The sequence below is a fragment of the Misgurnus anguillicaudatus genome, chromosome 10 (genome assembly GCF_027580225.2).
Source record: "Misgurnus anguillicaudatus chromosome 10, ASM2758022v2, whole genome shotgun sequence".
Lineage (NCBI taxonomy): Eukaryota > Metazoa > Chordata > Actinopteri > Cypriniformes > Cobitidae > Misgurnus > Misgurnus anguillicaudatus.
Genome location: NC_073346.2, coordinates 20520921 through 20535312, shown reverse-complemented (window position 1 = coordinate 20535312; position 14392 = coordinate 20520921). Strand labels below are relative to the sequence as shown.

The 14392-nt window shown below is 36.6% G+C and overlaps 1 protein-coding gene across 1 annotated transcript in view; it reads left to right on the top strand.

Annotated features, from left to right (window-relative positions):
- efna4 (ephrin A4) overlaps positions 1-14392 on the top strand; it is a 58421-nt gene that overhangs the window by 24553 nt on the left and 19476 nt on the right. The window contains exon 2 of the mRNA XM_055210682.2: positions 10459-10754. Within this exon, the coding sequence (XP_055066657.2) occupies positions 10459-10754 (296 nt within the window). The remainder of the gene's footprint in view (positions 1-10458; positions 10755-14392) is intronic.

Here is a 14392-nt window from a genome sequence, read left to right as displayed (position 1 = left end):
ATGGGTGATTCTCATGAAATGCAGACTTAAAAGGTGTCCAGCATCAGATTTTTTTAAAAAAGCCATTGAAGACATTTTTTTGCACATATAAGATTTAGGTCTGAACTTATTATAACCATTATTTTTGAAGGATTTAAATAATGTTTTCTATAGAATTATTTAGATTTTTTTAGATTAGCATAATAAAAAAATATCATTACTGCAACATGATATTAAATTAAATATATGCATTTACAAACTCATGTTTCGGTAATGAGAACTAAAATGTTGTCTAGGTACTATGACAAACAAAAGTTCAACTTTTATCTGGAGAGATAAAATTAGAACTGCTTACCTAGTAGCCATCTTGAGTGTCCCAGTCAATTATGTCCCTTCCAACAATTTTTTTTGAAAATGTTAGTTCCTTGAGGGCTGAAACAATGATTGAAAATTGTTGCGGATTATGGGAACATTTTCTTGGACACATTTATATTCCTTATTATTGTCTCTACATTTACCAATGATCACCAAATACCACATGTTTCTTTACTGTAAATGATTATAGTATAACATGCACTGAAGCTTTTAATTTTTTGATTTTTTTAATTATAAATATTTCCATGTCAAAGAACCCAAATCCAGTAATGGACACGTTGCGGTAATGAAAATTTTCCCCTTAAATGTGAAAAAAAAAATTGGTTTGGTCATCTGAAATCATGTGCATAATATTACATGAAGAGATGTTTGTAACTAAATGTTCTTATTTTGATACTCTTACTTTGCATTTACTTTTTTATCAAAATGTTTCATGACACCTCATAAGTCTAATTTCGCGAGAATCACCCACAAAGTTTATATTAGTACCTTAAAGGTACACATTGGTACCAAATGTATACATATCTGTACATAAATGGTACATAATAAGAAATTTTTGAGTACTGCCCCACTTTGGACCATTTTTGACCATATATAACTTGGCCCGATAGAGAACGCCACCTGGCAAATGTCCCTCCTGCAATTTACATTAACACCTGCAGTAACTTCACATAGCTAAAATTCATGGTTGGGACATGTATTTGTTGTAACTCGTCAGCTCTCCCACAATAAAGAACATCACCTGGCCAGTGGCCCCAGGTAGTTTGAGTTTAGGACCACTGGTGTAAACTCCTTTGTATTTGTAGCATTCCACAGTTGAGTGATTTGACCAAAACCTTCACTGTTGGTTTGTAAGTCCTGTTTTAAATGAGTTCTTACATCTGCGGCGTGGCTGTCAAACCCCGTTGACTAACATGAACTGATAAGAGAGAGAGAGAGAGCAAGAGAGAATGTGAGAGAGATTAGGGTTGAGGGTTAATGGTGAATATGAGGACGACTTTGATACAGGTCATATGTGTATTACATGAAATATTTGTGAGTGAAAGAGTGTGTGGCAATGAATGAAAAATGGAGTGACTGGACTCAAGACAGTGATCAATATTGACCAGCAATCCAAACTTAGACATTTTCTATTTAAGGCTCAGTCGGAAGAGCGAGAAACTTGCAATGCCAAAAAAAATCTGTGTTTAATGTGTTTTGGGTAAACGTGTCCACTAAATGCATAAATGTTCCTGCCTATGAATTTTTAAAAGATTATATATTTCTTCTTATTTATTTGCTCTTAAATCTACCATTGTGTTTGATTCTGATGTAGAGACCATTTACTGAAAGTCAGTAGAGCATTTAAATCCCTTTGGGGATATGAGTGTTGTCTCCTTTTTTGTTCTGTCTCACTTGTTCCCTCTAGTTTCTTTTACAGACACCTCTCCTGTTTCCAGGGTCTCTAACATTTTTTACTTCCTCTCTTCGTTTTCTCTCCATCCTTATGTTGGTGGTTCTCCAAAGTACAGTTCTGCTTGGCCAAGCATGCCAGCCCACCTTTAGTACTCTAAGCCCTAACTCTTCAACCAAAACCTCCAACTTTCCAAGAACACTTCAGCTTACCTGTCTCACTAAGCTTTGCTCTATGCAATCGAAACTTTTTTCTATTTCTGTTATCAAAGATGTTCAGATAACCCTGATATCGCCTTGCCTCAGGGCAGCTTCACATCACTGTGCCCTTTCACTTGTTGATCTGCTCCAGAGTTCATTCCAGGTTCCTCGACTGCCGAGCCCATCAGAATCCCTTACTCTCACCTTCATCAGCTCAACTCCATGCCCTTGTTCCCATCACACACACCCCAAATTTGTTTCCCAGCATGTTTTGCTGTGGATTGTCTAGCATTGTTGATTCATTTTCAGGTCAATTTAGCAATGATGTCGCTGCGTACAGTAAGACCGCAGTTAGATAGCGTAGCTCTTTTGGTATGCACGCTTTGTCCGGGCTGCTCTGTATTCATCCACTGTGGTTGTGAAATTGTTCGTGTTTTAATTATTCTCTTTTATAAAGGGATCAAAGGTGCTGCTGGCACGTCGGCCTATCTTCATTCATGCTCACCCTCATGCGTATACACCCACTCACGTTTTTTTTTACTTTTACTATTAATATGTTCTATTATTAAAACCATGAAGCGACTGCTATAATGGCATAATGACTTCAGTTTGACTCCTTTCTGCTGTAGGATTTAATAAAGCACTATATACATTACACACATTATATAGATTTGTATGGCGGCCTGCTGTGTCTGTATTCAAAGGGATGGCTCATCAAAATTTTTTAAATTTTGTCATCATTTACTCACCCTTAAATTGTTACAAACCTGTATACAGTTCTTTGTTCAGAAAGGAAGATATTTGTAATTAAGCAGAAAGCAGGATCACCTTTGACTAGAGGTCTTCACGGGTCCACTTAGATCCGAAAAACCGAGGTCTGACCCGAGACCCGATCAGGTTCGGGTCTAAAAGTTTCACATGTGCCTCGGACAAGAGTCGGGTACAATAATAGCTGCATCAGGTCTCGGGTAATTTAAAATGAACGTGTTTTTGCTGAACGGACCCGAGAAGACCCGAACTCTTTTGCGTGTGCGTGTCAATGTCCTTTTCAAACCTTTCATTTGTTTGCCAAGAGCGCTTGCGACATTGTGTGGCTGGCGGTTAGTTAATTTTTGTTGAGACAGACATGTCGGTAAATTTTTTTATGTACATTTTAGCAGTTACCTTGGTGTCGTCGTCAGATAACAAAGTAAAACAAATGTAGCAGCTCGCCAAATTGGTTGCGAGGCCACCGGAGTCTCTTTCTGTCTGACTGCTCCGTGTGGGTCTGCAGAATGCACACATGTCAGTGCCGTTTACATTCGGGTCCAGTCGGGTTAAAAAAATTGGCAATAGTTCGTGTCGGACTCGGGTCTAATTTTTTCGGGTTTGTCTCGGGTCGGGTCTTTATTTAAAAGAAAAATATTTATGCACGTCAGGTTCGGGTATAAAGTGATTTGGGTCATTTTGGGTTGAACACTGTAAAAAAATTCAGTGGAAATTACAGTGTTATTGCAGCTGGGTTGCCGGTAACTCACCGTAGATTTAAATTTATGTTATTTACTGGCAACATTTTGTTCAAAGTTAACATTAAAGGAATAGTCTACCATTTTGCCATATTAAACTATGTTATTACCTCAACTTAGACGAATTAATACATATCTATCTTTTCTCAATGCGTGCACTGTACAGCGCGTTGTGAATGTGTTAGCATTTAGCTTAGCCCCATTCATTCCTATGGTACCAAACAGGGAAGCCACCAAACACTTCCGTGTTTTCCCTATTTAAAGACTGTTACATGAGGAGTTATACCAGTAAGTATGGTGGTACAAAATAAAACTTTTTTTTGGTACCATAGGAATGAATGGGGCTAGGCTAAATGCTAACACATTCACAACGCGCTGTACAGTGCACGCATTAAAAAAAGATAGGTATGAATTAATTCGTCTAGGTTGAGGAAATAACATATTTTAATATGGCAAAAGGGTAGACTACTCCTTTAAGCATTTACAAGTCTTTGTCTTTATGGAGTAAAACAAAAAAAAACAGCATCAAGCAAAACATTCTGGGAAACAAAATCTGAAGCAAAAAACAGAAAAAGGTTGATGATGATTTCTGGTTCCCAGAATGCTTTGCATGAGGCTGTTATTGTATAGTTTTATTCTGTAAAGATAAAGACTTGCTAATATTTAAAATGTATTAAACTTTGAACAAACTCTTGACAGTAAATAACATAAATTTAAAACTACGGTAAATTACCGGTAACCCAGCTGCAATAACATTGTAATTTCTACAGAATTTTTTCACAATGTACCTTTGACTTCCATACACCCTAAAAAAAACGTAAAGTAGGTTACCTCGTTGTCTCACAATTTTGAGTTAATTCAACTGAAAGATATTAGTTAACACAACAATTTTTACACAACTTAGGTTGAAGTAACTCAAAATTTTAGAGCAACCAGGTAACTTACTTTTTTAAGTTTATCCAACAAATCTGGTGCTCCAAAACTGCTACAAACATTGCTTAAAATATAGAGTAAGTAATTTATACAGGTTTGGAACAAAATGATGGTGAGTAAATGATGACAGAATTTTCCTTTTTGTGAAAATTTCATTTTTGTGTGAACTATCCCTAAAGGTTTTCTCTAAAGGTTTTTGCAAGTCGAAAATAGGTCACAGATCTGTTCTGAGGCTGACAGACATTAGGGAAAATTCAAATAATAAAATGCAACTAACCATACTGGGACTGGAGCTTTCCGTTACTTTTGTTGATACAGTAGTAAAAAATGTGCGTCTAATCAAACTGTACATGTCTTTTTGGTTCAATTTGGTCTTTTTCAAGTTTAATTTCACAATAAAATTGTGATGGTTGCCATGACAGAAGTCATCGTGTAGTCATAGTTTGACCATCCAATGCTATTTCATGAGAATTCGTACATATTTTACGTTCAATTCATACGACCACATTTGTCAGTTTTGGTACGATTTGCCTTGACCCCTGTGACGTCAGGGTTAGGGACAGGGTTAGGGGTTCGGTTTCGTTGTTGTTTTTTCATGAGAATCGTACAATTTTGCACGATTAACTTCGTATGAATTGATACGAATTAGCCAACTCGTAAAATATGTACGATTTCTCGTGAGATTAGGCTGGACCATCATAGAATCCAAAACCAAAAGTACTGTGCTTATACCAAAAATAATTCTTCGACCTAATTTGGTGCATCTTTTGCACAGAGAAACCGTGAGGACATGGCATGTCTTTTCTTGAAAGTGAATGCATTATCAGCGCTGAATATGACCATGATTACCACATATATTACAGGACCCCCGATTCAGTTCTCTATTACGCCGGGTGTTTTTTTACCTTGCCTGACAGCTCGACATTTTAACCTCTCTCTGCTGATTGCTTTATGTCTCTAGTCTCTTTCATGCTCTCTATCACCTTTTCACTCTTATGTAAAATAATATGCAAATGCATGAGTTCATTTTCATTGTTCTATATGCTTATTTTAGCTCTGGAGTAAATAGATTAAGAGCAATTGATTACAGCGTGCCTTTCTTCGTGTGTGCGCAGATTTGGCATTAACTTGAGGACAGCATTATTATAAATAAATAAATGTTTTGATATATTTGTGTGGACGTGTGTCCGTCTTCTAAGGAAATTTTAGTTGATGCTCAGTAGAAGTATACTATCACAAATATGACGAAACAAATCTGTGTGTGTTAATTGAGAGATGTTGTGCAGCTCAGGGTGTTGAACACGGGAGAGAAATTGATCAGAAGGTCTCGTCTGAGTTGCGTTTGACTGACTCCTGATCGATTCAGCCTGTCCTGGTGATTGATCACCAATACTATGTCACAAGTATCGATCAGGTCGCTGGTTCATCACTCCAGTGGCTGTGTGGAGCAGGAGTGAGAACAGTAAACATATTTCCTTTACCCTTTTTATTGCTCTTTCATCCCCACCATCATTTAAAAAGAGACTCCTGCTGAGACTGAAACATGCTTCTGACTTCAGCTAAATGTAATTATTGGTGTGTCTAGGAAGTATAGGAGTTTATTATAACTATATATTTTGACTACAGAATAACGCTGTCTTAGTCACACTGCTAAAGGTCAGCTACAGTACACGCATTTCCATAATGTCATAATTACACATTTTTAAAATTCTGCTAACCTTATCTCCAGTAGGGTTAACCAGATGTGGGTTACATACTTAATTTAATCCAGATAAACCACAGTCTACTCCCAAGTATTTGCTGTGTGTTTAAACTTGGTCTTTATGGTTACAATCCATATTTAAAATTAACTCCGTCTATAACTTATTTAATTTAACAAATTGCTATTTTTATTATAGATAAAGACTAGACATAACTTGTTCTGTTTTGGTTATTTTAGAAGGCCGTTTAAATTCTGTGTTCCACTTTTGTCTCTATCAGTGGCGGCCAAAAAGCTAACTATGTGTTCGGGGTCTCATGTGCGTGGCTTGTCATGTCAAACTACTGTATGTGTGCATCATGGGAACCTATGGGCATCATGCATCTTGTCAAAATATGTCCATGCTGCATACCCGTTGAAAGGGTTCATGATGAAAGAGATGCTCACGTCTCGCAAGACACATGTAACACTAAACTTTGATTACAAATGAGATAAAGCGAGTATCTAGCAAATACGAGCTTCTCTTTTATTATAAACGCTTACAAAGCGTCTGTAGCAGGCACATATTTTAACATGATGGTTCACATGATGCACAAAATACATATTTTGACGACGATTCACACACATGACGATGTTTTCACAAATTTCACATTTGTGCCTCCTCGGAAAAGAAGTCATGAGTTGCCACTGGTCTCTATTATTTAAATAATATATATATTATTATGAAAATAATTTTATATGTTCTGTGCACGTTTAAAGGATTAGTCCATTTTCTTAAAAAAAATCCAGATAATTTACTCCCCACCATGTCATTCAAAATGTTGATGTCTTTCTTTGTTCAGTCAAGAAGAATGTATGTTTGTTTTTTTTAGGAAAACATTCCAGGATTTTTCTCATTTTAATGGACTTTATTGACACTCTAAATGATCCCAAACGAGGCATAAGAGTCTTATCTAGGGAAACGATTGTCATTTTTTACAAGAAAAATAAAAAATATGCACTTTTAAACCACAACTTCTCGTCTATCTCCGGTCCTGTGACACGTTAGCGCGACCTCACGTAATTGCGCAATGACATCGAAAGGTCACGTGTTACATATATAAAACGCACATTTGCGGACCATTTTAATCAATTAGTTTACACAAAGTTATTAATTAGTATCATTCGACATACAACAACGTAGGAACGGTCCTCTTTCTCCACACTTGTAAACACTGGGGCGTAGTTTCGATATGTCATTCGTAACCTCTTGACGTGATGACATATTGCGCGAGGCCACGCTGGCGCGTCACAGGACCGGAGAGTCCTTTTGTTAGAGTTCTTTGAAACGCTGTTGAAACTGCAATTTTAAACTACATTAAAAACTGTTACGTGTGGGGGTCCATTAAAATGAGAAAAATCCTGGAATGTTTTCCTCAAAAAACATAATTTCTTCTTGACTGAACAAAGAAAGACATCAACATTTTGGATGACATGGTGGTGAGTAAATTATCTGGATTTTTTTTTTTTAAATTGACTAATTCAAGTATGCGCCTACCAAATATTTCATAAGCCTACTCCTAACCAATAAATATCAAATGCCTATCTTTAATACAATTAAACATGAAAACAGATTCTTCAGAATGGCAGAATGCATTAACCTGTAAATCAAATAAACTCAATTTATTCTGGCGCATTGTTTATTTATTTAACACTAACATTTAATAAGTGACTGATTGATGACACTTTCTTGTTCTTGACAGCTAATAATCAACTTATAAATGTCTCATCACTGGTCAAGCATGCCACTGTTTGTGAATATGACATTTGCTGTCAGATCTTGTGTGAATGATGATATGATAGTTTTGATGAGATGATCTTTATTTAGTGAAGGGGGAGATTATAATTGATGGTCTTTGATAAGAAAAGTGAACTCTGTGTCTTAAACTTTTTTGAGTTTATGTAAAGATGAGATTTACTGTACACTGTAAAATGTGAAACTGCGGAAATGTTACAGTAGGGATCAATTTCTACTTCATCTGACCTTTAGTAATATAGTCAAACTTGTTATTATAATAATTATATGTGACCCTGTCTGTGAAATCCAGTCTAAAGTTTTATAATCTAATTCCATATTTGCGAGCCGTTTAATTTGAAAGGAACAGTATGTAAGAAATTTATATCAATGAATCATAAAATGTCCCTGATATGTCACTAGACATTAAGAAATCATTTTCATTTCAAATACTTATAACACTGACAACAGTGGTCCGGCCAGGATATTGTCATTTAAAAAGTGGAGTTGCAGCCCTCAACTGATGTTTATGTTGTCATGTTGTGTATTAGCCACCAGTTGTGAGATTGCAGTACCAGTTTTAGCCACAAGTTTTGTGATTGCAATACCAGTTTTGACCACAATCCTACATATTGTTCCTTTAAAGTCGGCATGAAACGGAAGCTGTTGTCTTATTTTTCCTATCTCAACGTATATCCGAGTGAAACAGCTTCTGAAATGAGAAAAAAAATTGAGGGACTTGATTTGTCAATCGAGGACTGATTGGATCGTTTGAAGTCGGGTCATGTTGTTACTTGCTAATCACAGCAACATTTTTCTGGGCCCCGCCCTAGTGTCATACCTGGTGGCCGGAAGTAAAGAGAGATCGTTTCGAGTAGGGGAATAGATAAGCGTTTTTAGAATGAAAGATTTTGAGGGCACATCAATTTATTAAAAATAATGAAGCTCACAAATAAGTCACAATATGTAATTAAAAAAAAATGTATGCCAATTTTAATAATTTTACAATGATTTCAATCTTTGTCAATATAAAAGATATCAACGTTATATTTTAACAGAATGGTTTTTATATTATGTAAAAAAAAACTCTTCAGCTGGCGTTTTTCACAGACTGGCTCACATATTTCATTGTTTGACTTAAACTGGAGTAAAATGACACCTGCTTACCAGACAAACCATATTTGATAACTACCTAAACGCCTGCAGTGTGATGTTTTTTAACTAGGCCAAAGTGGGTTAGATAGTTTATAGTTTTTCTCTCTTTTCCTCCCTCTGCACTCCATCTGTTTCTCTCTACCTTTTTTCGCTCCTGTTCTCTTTCTCTTTATCTCTCTGGTCTGGAGTCCTTCATTAGCCTTTTTCCGTCTTCTCTCTGTCCACCCACTTAACTCAAGATAACCCCTCCTCATTTTGTTCTGCCTACTTTCCCCTTTTTTTCATCCCTGACTTCCTCTTCATCTACCGGTCTGTCGCTTCTTTACAAAAGACTCCTGGTGACAGACCTGGACCGGCCTTCTTGCTCCCCACATCCTGTCTTTTCTTCTCCTCCGTGGCCTCCTCTCATCCCTCGCTCGTTTCCCTTCTCTGGCACACACGCACGTTTGCAGCGAAGAAAGACCAATTAAAATCCATCTTGTCTTCTTGCTGTCTCCCACCAAACTCTCTCCAGGGCCACTAATTAAAATAGAAGCCCTCCTCTCTCAGCCTTTCTTACCTCCCTCTCTGTGTCTGTCTCTCCTCTTGTCTGCCTCTCTGCCCTGCTTTATAACCCCGTTCCTTTCCACCCTCACCTTTCTTTCTGTCTCGCTTCATCTCCATTGCTCTAGACGTTCTTACTGTACTTCCTCTGTAGTTCAACTGCCTTTTTAATAAAAAAATATTTTTAGCTTTCTTCCTTTTGCTTTCTTTTACTTTATTTTTTATTTTACCTTGTTTTTTTCCTATTGCTCCTTCCCTAAATATTGATGGTGACACTTACACACAAGCAACTGGGTAAACAAATGGAGCGTGAATTTATTTACCTACTCACTAAGGGCCATTCTATGCTAATTCTTACCCTATTAGTGCAACTTGACTTTTGACTTTGTGTGTGTGTGTACGTGTGTGCGTGTGTGTGTGAGCAAGGAGATGAATGAAACTTTATTAGCATGAAGCTGTTATTGAGAGCCACGTTCCGTATCTTATGTTGTATGAATCTTTTGACCTTGTTGAAATCCTTAGGGTTCCTTTTTCTTATCCTGCATGCTGTGCAGTTTACAACTTTCATGACACTTAAACTTGCTTGATTCAGCCTGCATGATTTATTTCATTATAACACAGTTTTGCTACATCCCCCCCATCTATACCATCAGGTAGTAAAGATGTCTGTGTCATGTTTAAGCATTTGTTTTTCAGCTGCGGGCGCGTGAATGATGGCTAACTTTTAATAATATTCCACAGAGCAGCCAAGCAAACGCAGATGAAAGTGTGATTCAGTGCAGATCCTGCTGACACATCCGAATCCGCTCTGTCGGCTTGGAAAAATGCCATTTTTAATGATTGTGGCAATGAATTTCGCTCATGATAGAAATATAACCTCTAACTCTCTCCCTCTCTTTTAGGTTAACAGGAGATGATTACTCTGTCCAGGTCAATCTGAGTGATTATCTGGATATACTGTGTCCCCACTACCCTGCCAGCCACCCGTCGACCGGTCCCGCTGAGACTCTTGCACTCTACCTGGTGGCTGAAGGCCAGTTCAGAGGCTGTGTGGAGACTAAAGAGGCCATTAAGAGATGGGAGTGTAACCAGCCGTACGCTCCCTACGGCCCTGTCAGATTCTCTGAGAAGATCCAGCGCTTCACACCCTTCTCCCTGGGCTTCGAATTCCTGCCAGGACATCATTACTACTATAGCTGTAAGTGAACGGTGGCATTTGGGAAGATGCATTGAAAGTGTAGCTTGCACTTAATTTGAAAAGTTTTAGCTGTAGCCAAGTTACTCTTTTGTTAGCTAAAAGTTGTTAGCGTAGTTAAACTTTGTTATATGTCAACCCACTCACGAAATTATGTGACTATAGGTACATAATTTCGTGAGTGTTTTCCGTGACACTGACATGTTTTTCCGCCTTTTTGCGTAAACATGTCATGTATTTCTGTGAACGTGTCACTGTCACGTATTTGTTACTCAACTGTTTTGTCCTATTTTCAAACCATTGACTTATATCACTTTAAGTATTGGTTTATACTTTTTTTTCATGATTTAGTTTTTATAATTTTTTTTTTAAACCATTGTCGCCTGGCATTAGGGTTAGCGTTTGTTTGGGTAAGGATGTCATTTTATGTAAATCTAACCCTAAACCAAAGCTACAATGGTAAGAAAATAGGACAAAACAGTTGAGTAACAAATACGTGACAGTGACACGTTCACAGAAATACGTGACATGTTCACGCAAAAAGGCGGAAAAACGTGTCAGTGTTACGGCAAACACAAAATTACGTGACTATAGGTACATAATTTCGTGATAATGGGTTGTATATGTACACTCGATGTATACTGTAAAAAGTTCAAGTTGGATCTATTTCATAGTTGTCTCACTATAAGTTGAAAATGTTTAATTGTTTTAGTTGTTACCAACTAAAGTAATTTTTTTCATGTTACATTTTTTTACTTAAAGTGAGAAATTTTTAGTTTCCAAAATGTAATTTTTTTGTGTTACCGATAGAAGTACGTTTTTTTTATAAAGCAGCTTTCACTTTTTTACAGTATAGCCAAACAATTTAAACATCCTAATTTAAAATAAAAAATTCAAAATCATAGCAATGAAACCAATATTGAATGTTGATATAAAATGTTTCATTAAATGTTTTTTTAATTTTAAGTGATAAATAGTAGATAGCTGTATTTGAATATTAAGCAGTTTTATAAATATTAAAATATTTTCACTGTAAAAAAAATCCTTGCCAAATGTTTTGTTTTACAATTGACTAAGTCATTTCAACTTACTATTTTATAATTTGACTAGTGAAGACATTATATAACTTTTAAAAACAAGTTAAAAATGCTTAACTTAATTTGAAAAGTTAAAATAACGTAAAAACATGATATGATATGACTTACACATCATTTTTTACTACTGGTAAATCATGGCACTAGAAACAGCAAGTTCGTGAGCTCTTTAACCAGGGAACACATTTACAGTACTGATACAGTCAACTTGAATGCACCTTAAGTTGTTTCGGATAAAAGCACCTGGCAAGTACATCAATTTAAACATATTCAGCTTTAAAAGAAATGATTGGAGGGTATGTATGATAGCACAGCATATGTGAAATTACCCTTCACTTTATTTCCTTGCTTTTGGCCACACCCTCCTGCTTTCAACAGGAGTCCTAGAGAGGAAGGAAAGATGGTCTGTGGCCATAAAATTACATGACATTTTTCCTGTTTTTTACAGGACTTTGTTTTCAGGCCAAAGCTCTTCACCTCCCTCTCCGTTCCCCCCCACTTTTACTCTTTATGTATCATAAGAGGGTTTGGAAAAGCATGCAAGCTTTGAGAGAGTTGTGATAAAGCCAGTAATGCGCTGAATGGCTTGATGGAGTAAAGAGGAGAAAACAACAGAATCCATGAAGGAGCACAAAGTAAACTTAAAATATGATGTGTGAAGGGACGAAGAGGACCCACACTGTAAACTATTTTTTGCTGCCTTAAATTTTTAAGTTTAATCAACTTGGATTTCTTCCTTTCTTGACTAGAGATTATGTGTTTTTTTAAAAGTCTACATCATTTTATTTTTATTTTAAGTTGTAGCAAATTATATTTAGTCAAAATTAAAAAGACTAAGTTGAAAAGACTTGTAATCCAAGTTGATTAACTTACAAATTTAAGGCAGTAAAATTATTTTACAGTGAATTCTTCGAAAGAAGGAATGGGACCACAAGGGCCAGAGAGAGGGTGGGAAAGTAGCGAAAGAAATGTGAGGAAATTATCTTTACATAAATTATGGCAGTGGTGACTGGGACAATAGTGCATTGTTCAAGTTTAAGAGTGTATACACAGCATAGAGCCATTCAAACTTCACAAACCCACCCCTGCCCATACTCGTCTGTGTGTGTGTGTGTGTGTGCGTGCGTGCGTGTGTGTGTGCGCGCGCGCGCGCGCGCGTGTGTGCGTGTGTGTGTGTGTGTGTGTGTGTGTGTGTGTGCGTGCATGTGTGTCTATTGTTCACTTTAAAGGCCGTGTAACAATGTGTCTATCTTTCTAATTGTTTAAGCTGGATCTTGTATCTAAAAACAAGGGATCAGTGTGATCTAGATTTGTTGTTTGGGTCAGTTTTTAATTTATTCAATCTGTCTTTTCAGTTCCTTTCTTCTGTAGACCAACAGTTTAGATATTTTGTATAAAGAAACAGCATGAAGATTCTCATCAGAAGATTCTTATGCAGAATTACCATTTCAATGACAGTTTACAAGGAAGAAAACCTGTGACACAAGTGACACAAAAGCACTAAAAGCTCTCTAAAATTAAGGAAGAGCGTGACACAAAATAACGCTTTTTGGCTTTGGCTCTATCATTCAAAAAATATTTAAGTTAGATTAAACATTTTTTACACAGCCAACACACACATCTTTGCTAGAAACGAACACTTAAGGCCCTATTTTAATGATCTAATTGCATTGTCTAAAGCACACGGTCTAAACGGGTGTGTCCGATGGCACTTTTGCGAATTTAACGGGAAAGATTGTTTGTGCGGCAAGCACACAGCGTAAAACGGTTGTTTCTATTCTTGTAATGAGTAATGGGTGTGTTTTGGGCGTAATGTGCAATAAACCAATGAGAGTCTCAGCTCTCATCCTCTATAAAAGCCAGTTGCGCTGGCACCATGCCGATTTCCTATTTAGATGGCAGAATTTGTAAACTAAAAAAATAAACGGAGGAAGAAGACCACCAGTTTAAGATTGATATTAAAAAATTGCGTTGTTTTTATTGGTATTAAAACCTTTAAAAGTAATTTTCTTTCAGTCATGGATATAAAACAACAGGCTTTTTTGCTGTACATGAATGGATAGCCTACATCAGTGGTTCTCAAACTGGGGGCCGGGGGGGCCCCAGTTTTATGAAATTTTATAAAATACATTAAAATTAACATTGATTTGTCATGAATTCTGTGTAATTAAACATAAAAAGTAGGGCTACCAACCAACAGCACTACTTTTTATAATTTAATATGTTTTGTTTTATTAAAATGTTATGTTTTAGAACAAATTTGTCATTCTTTGGGGGGCCGCGAAGGAATGCACCATACTGTACACAAGGGGGGCCATATGCTAAAAAGTTTGAGAAGCACTGGCCTACATGATCTGTGTTATCTCAAAAAATAATTTACAAATATTCAAGAAAAGGTTAGTACTCTAAAAATACTTTATTTGTAACAAACAGGAGATAAAGGATTTACAAACATGTGGAGAGCCTTCAGCACTCGGTAAGCGCCGATCATTTGAAAAAGAGACTATAGTCTCAATATGATTTCTCCTGGTTAAATAAAAGCATTAC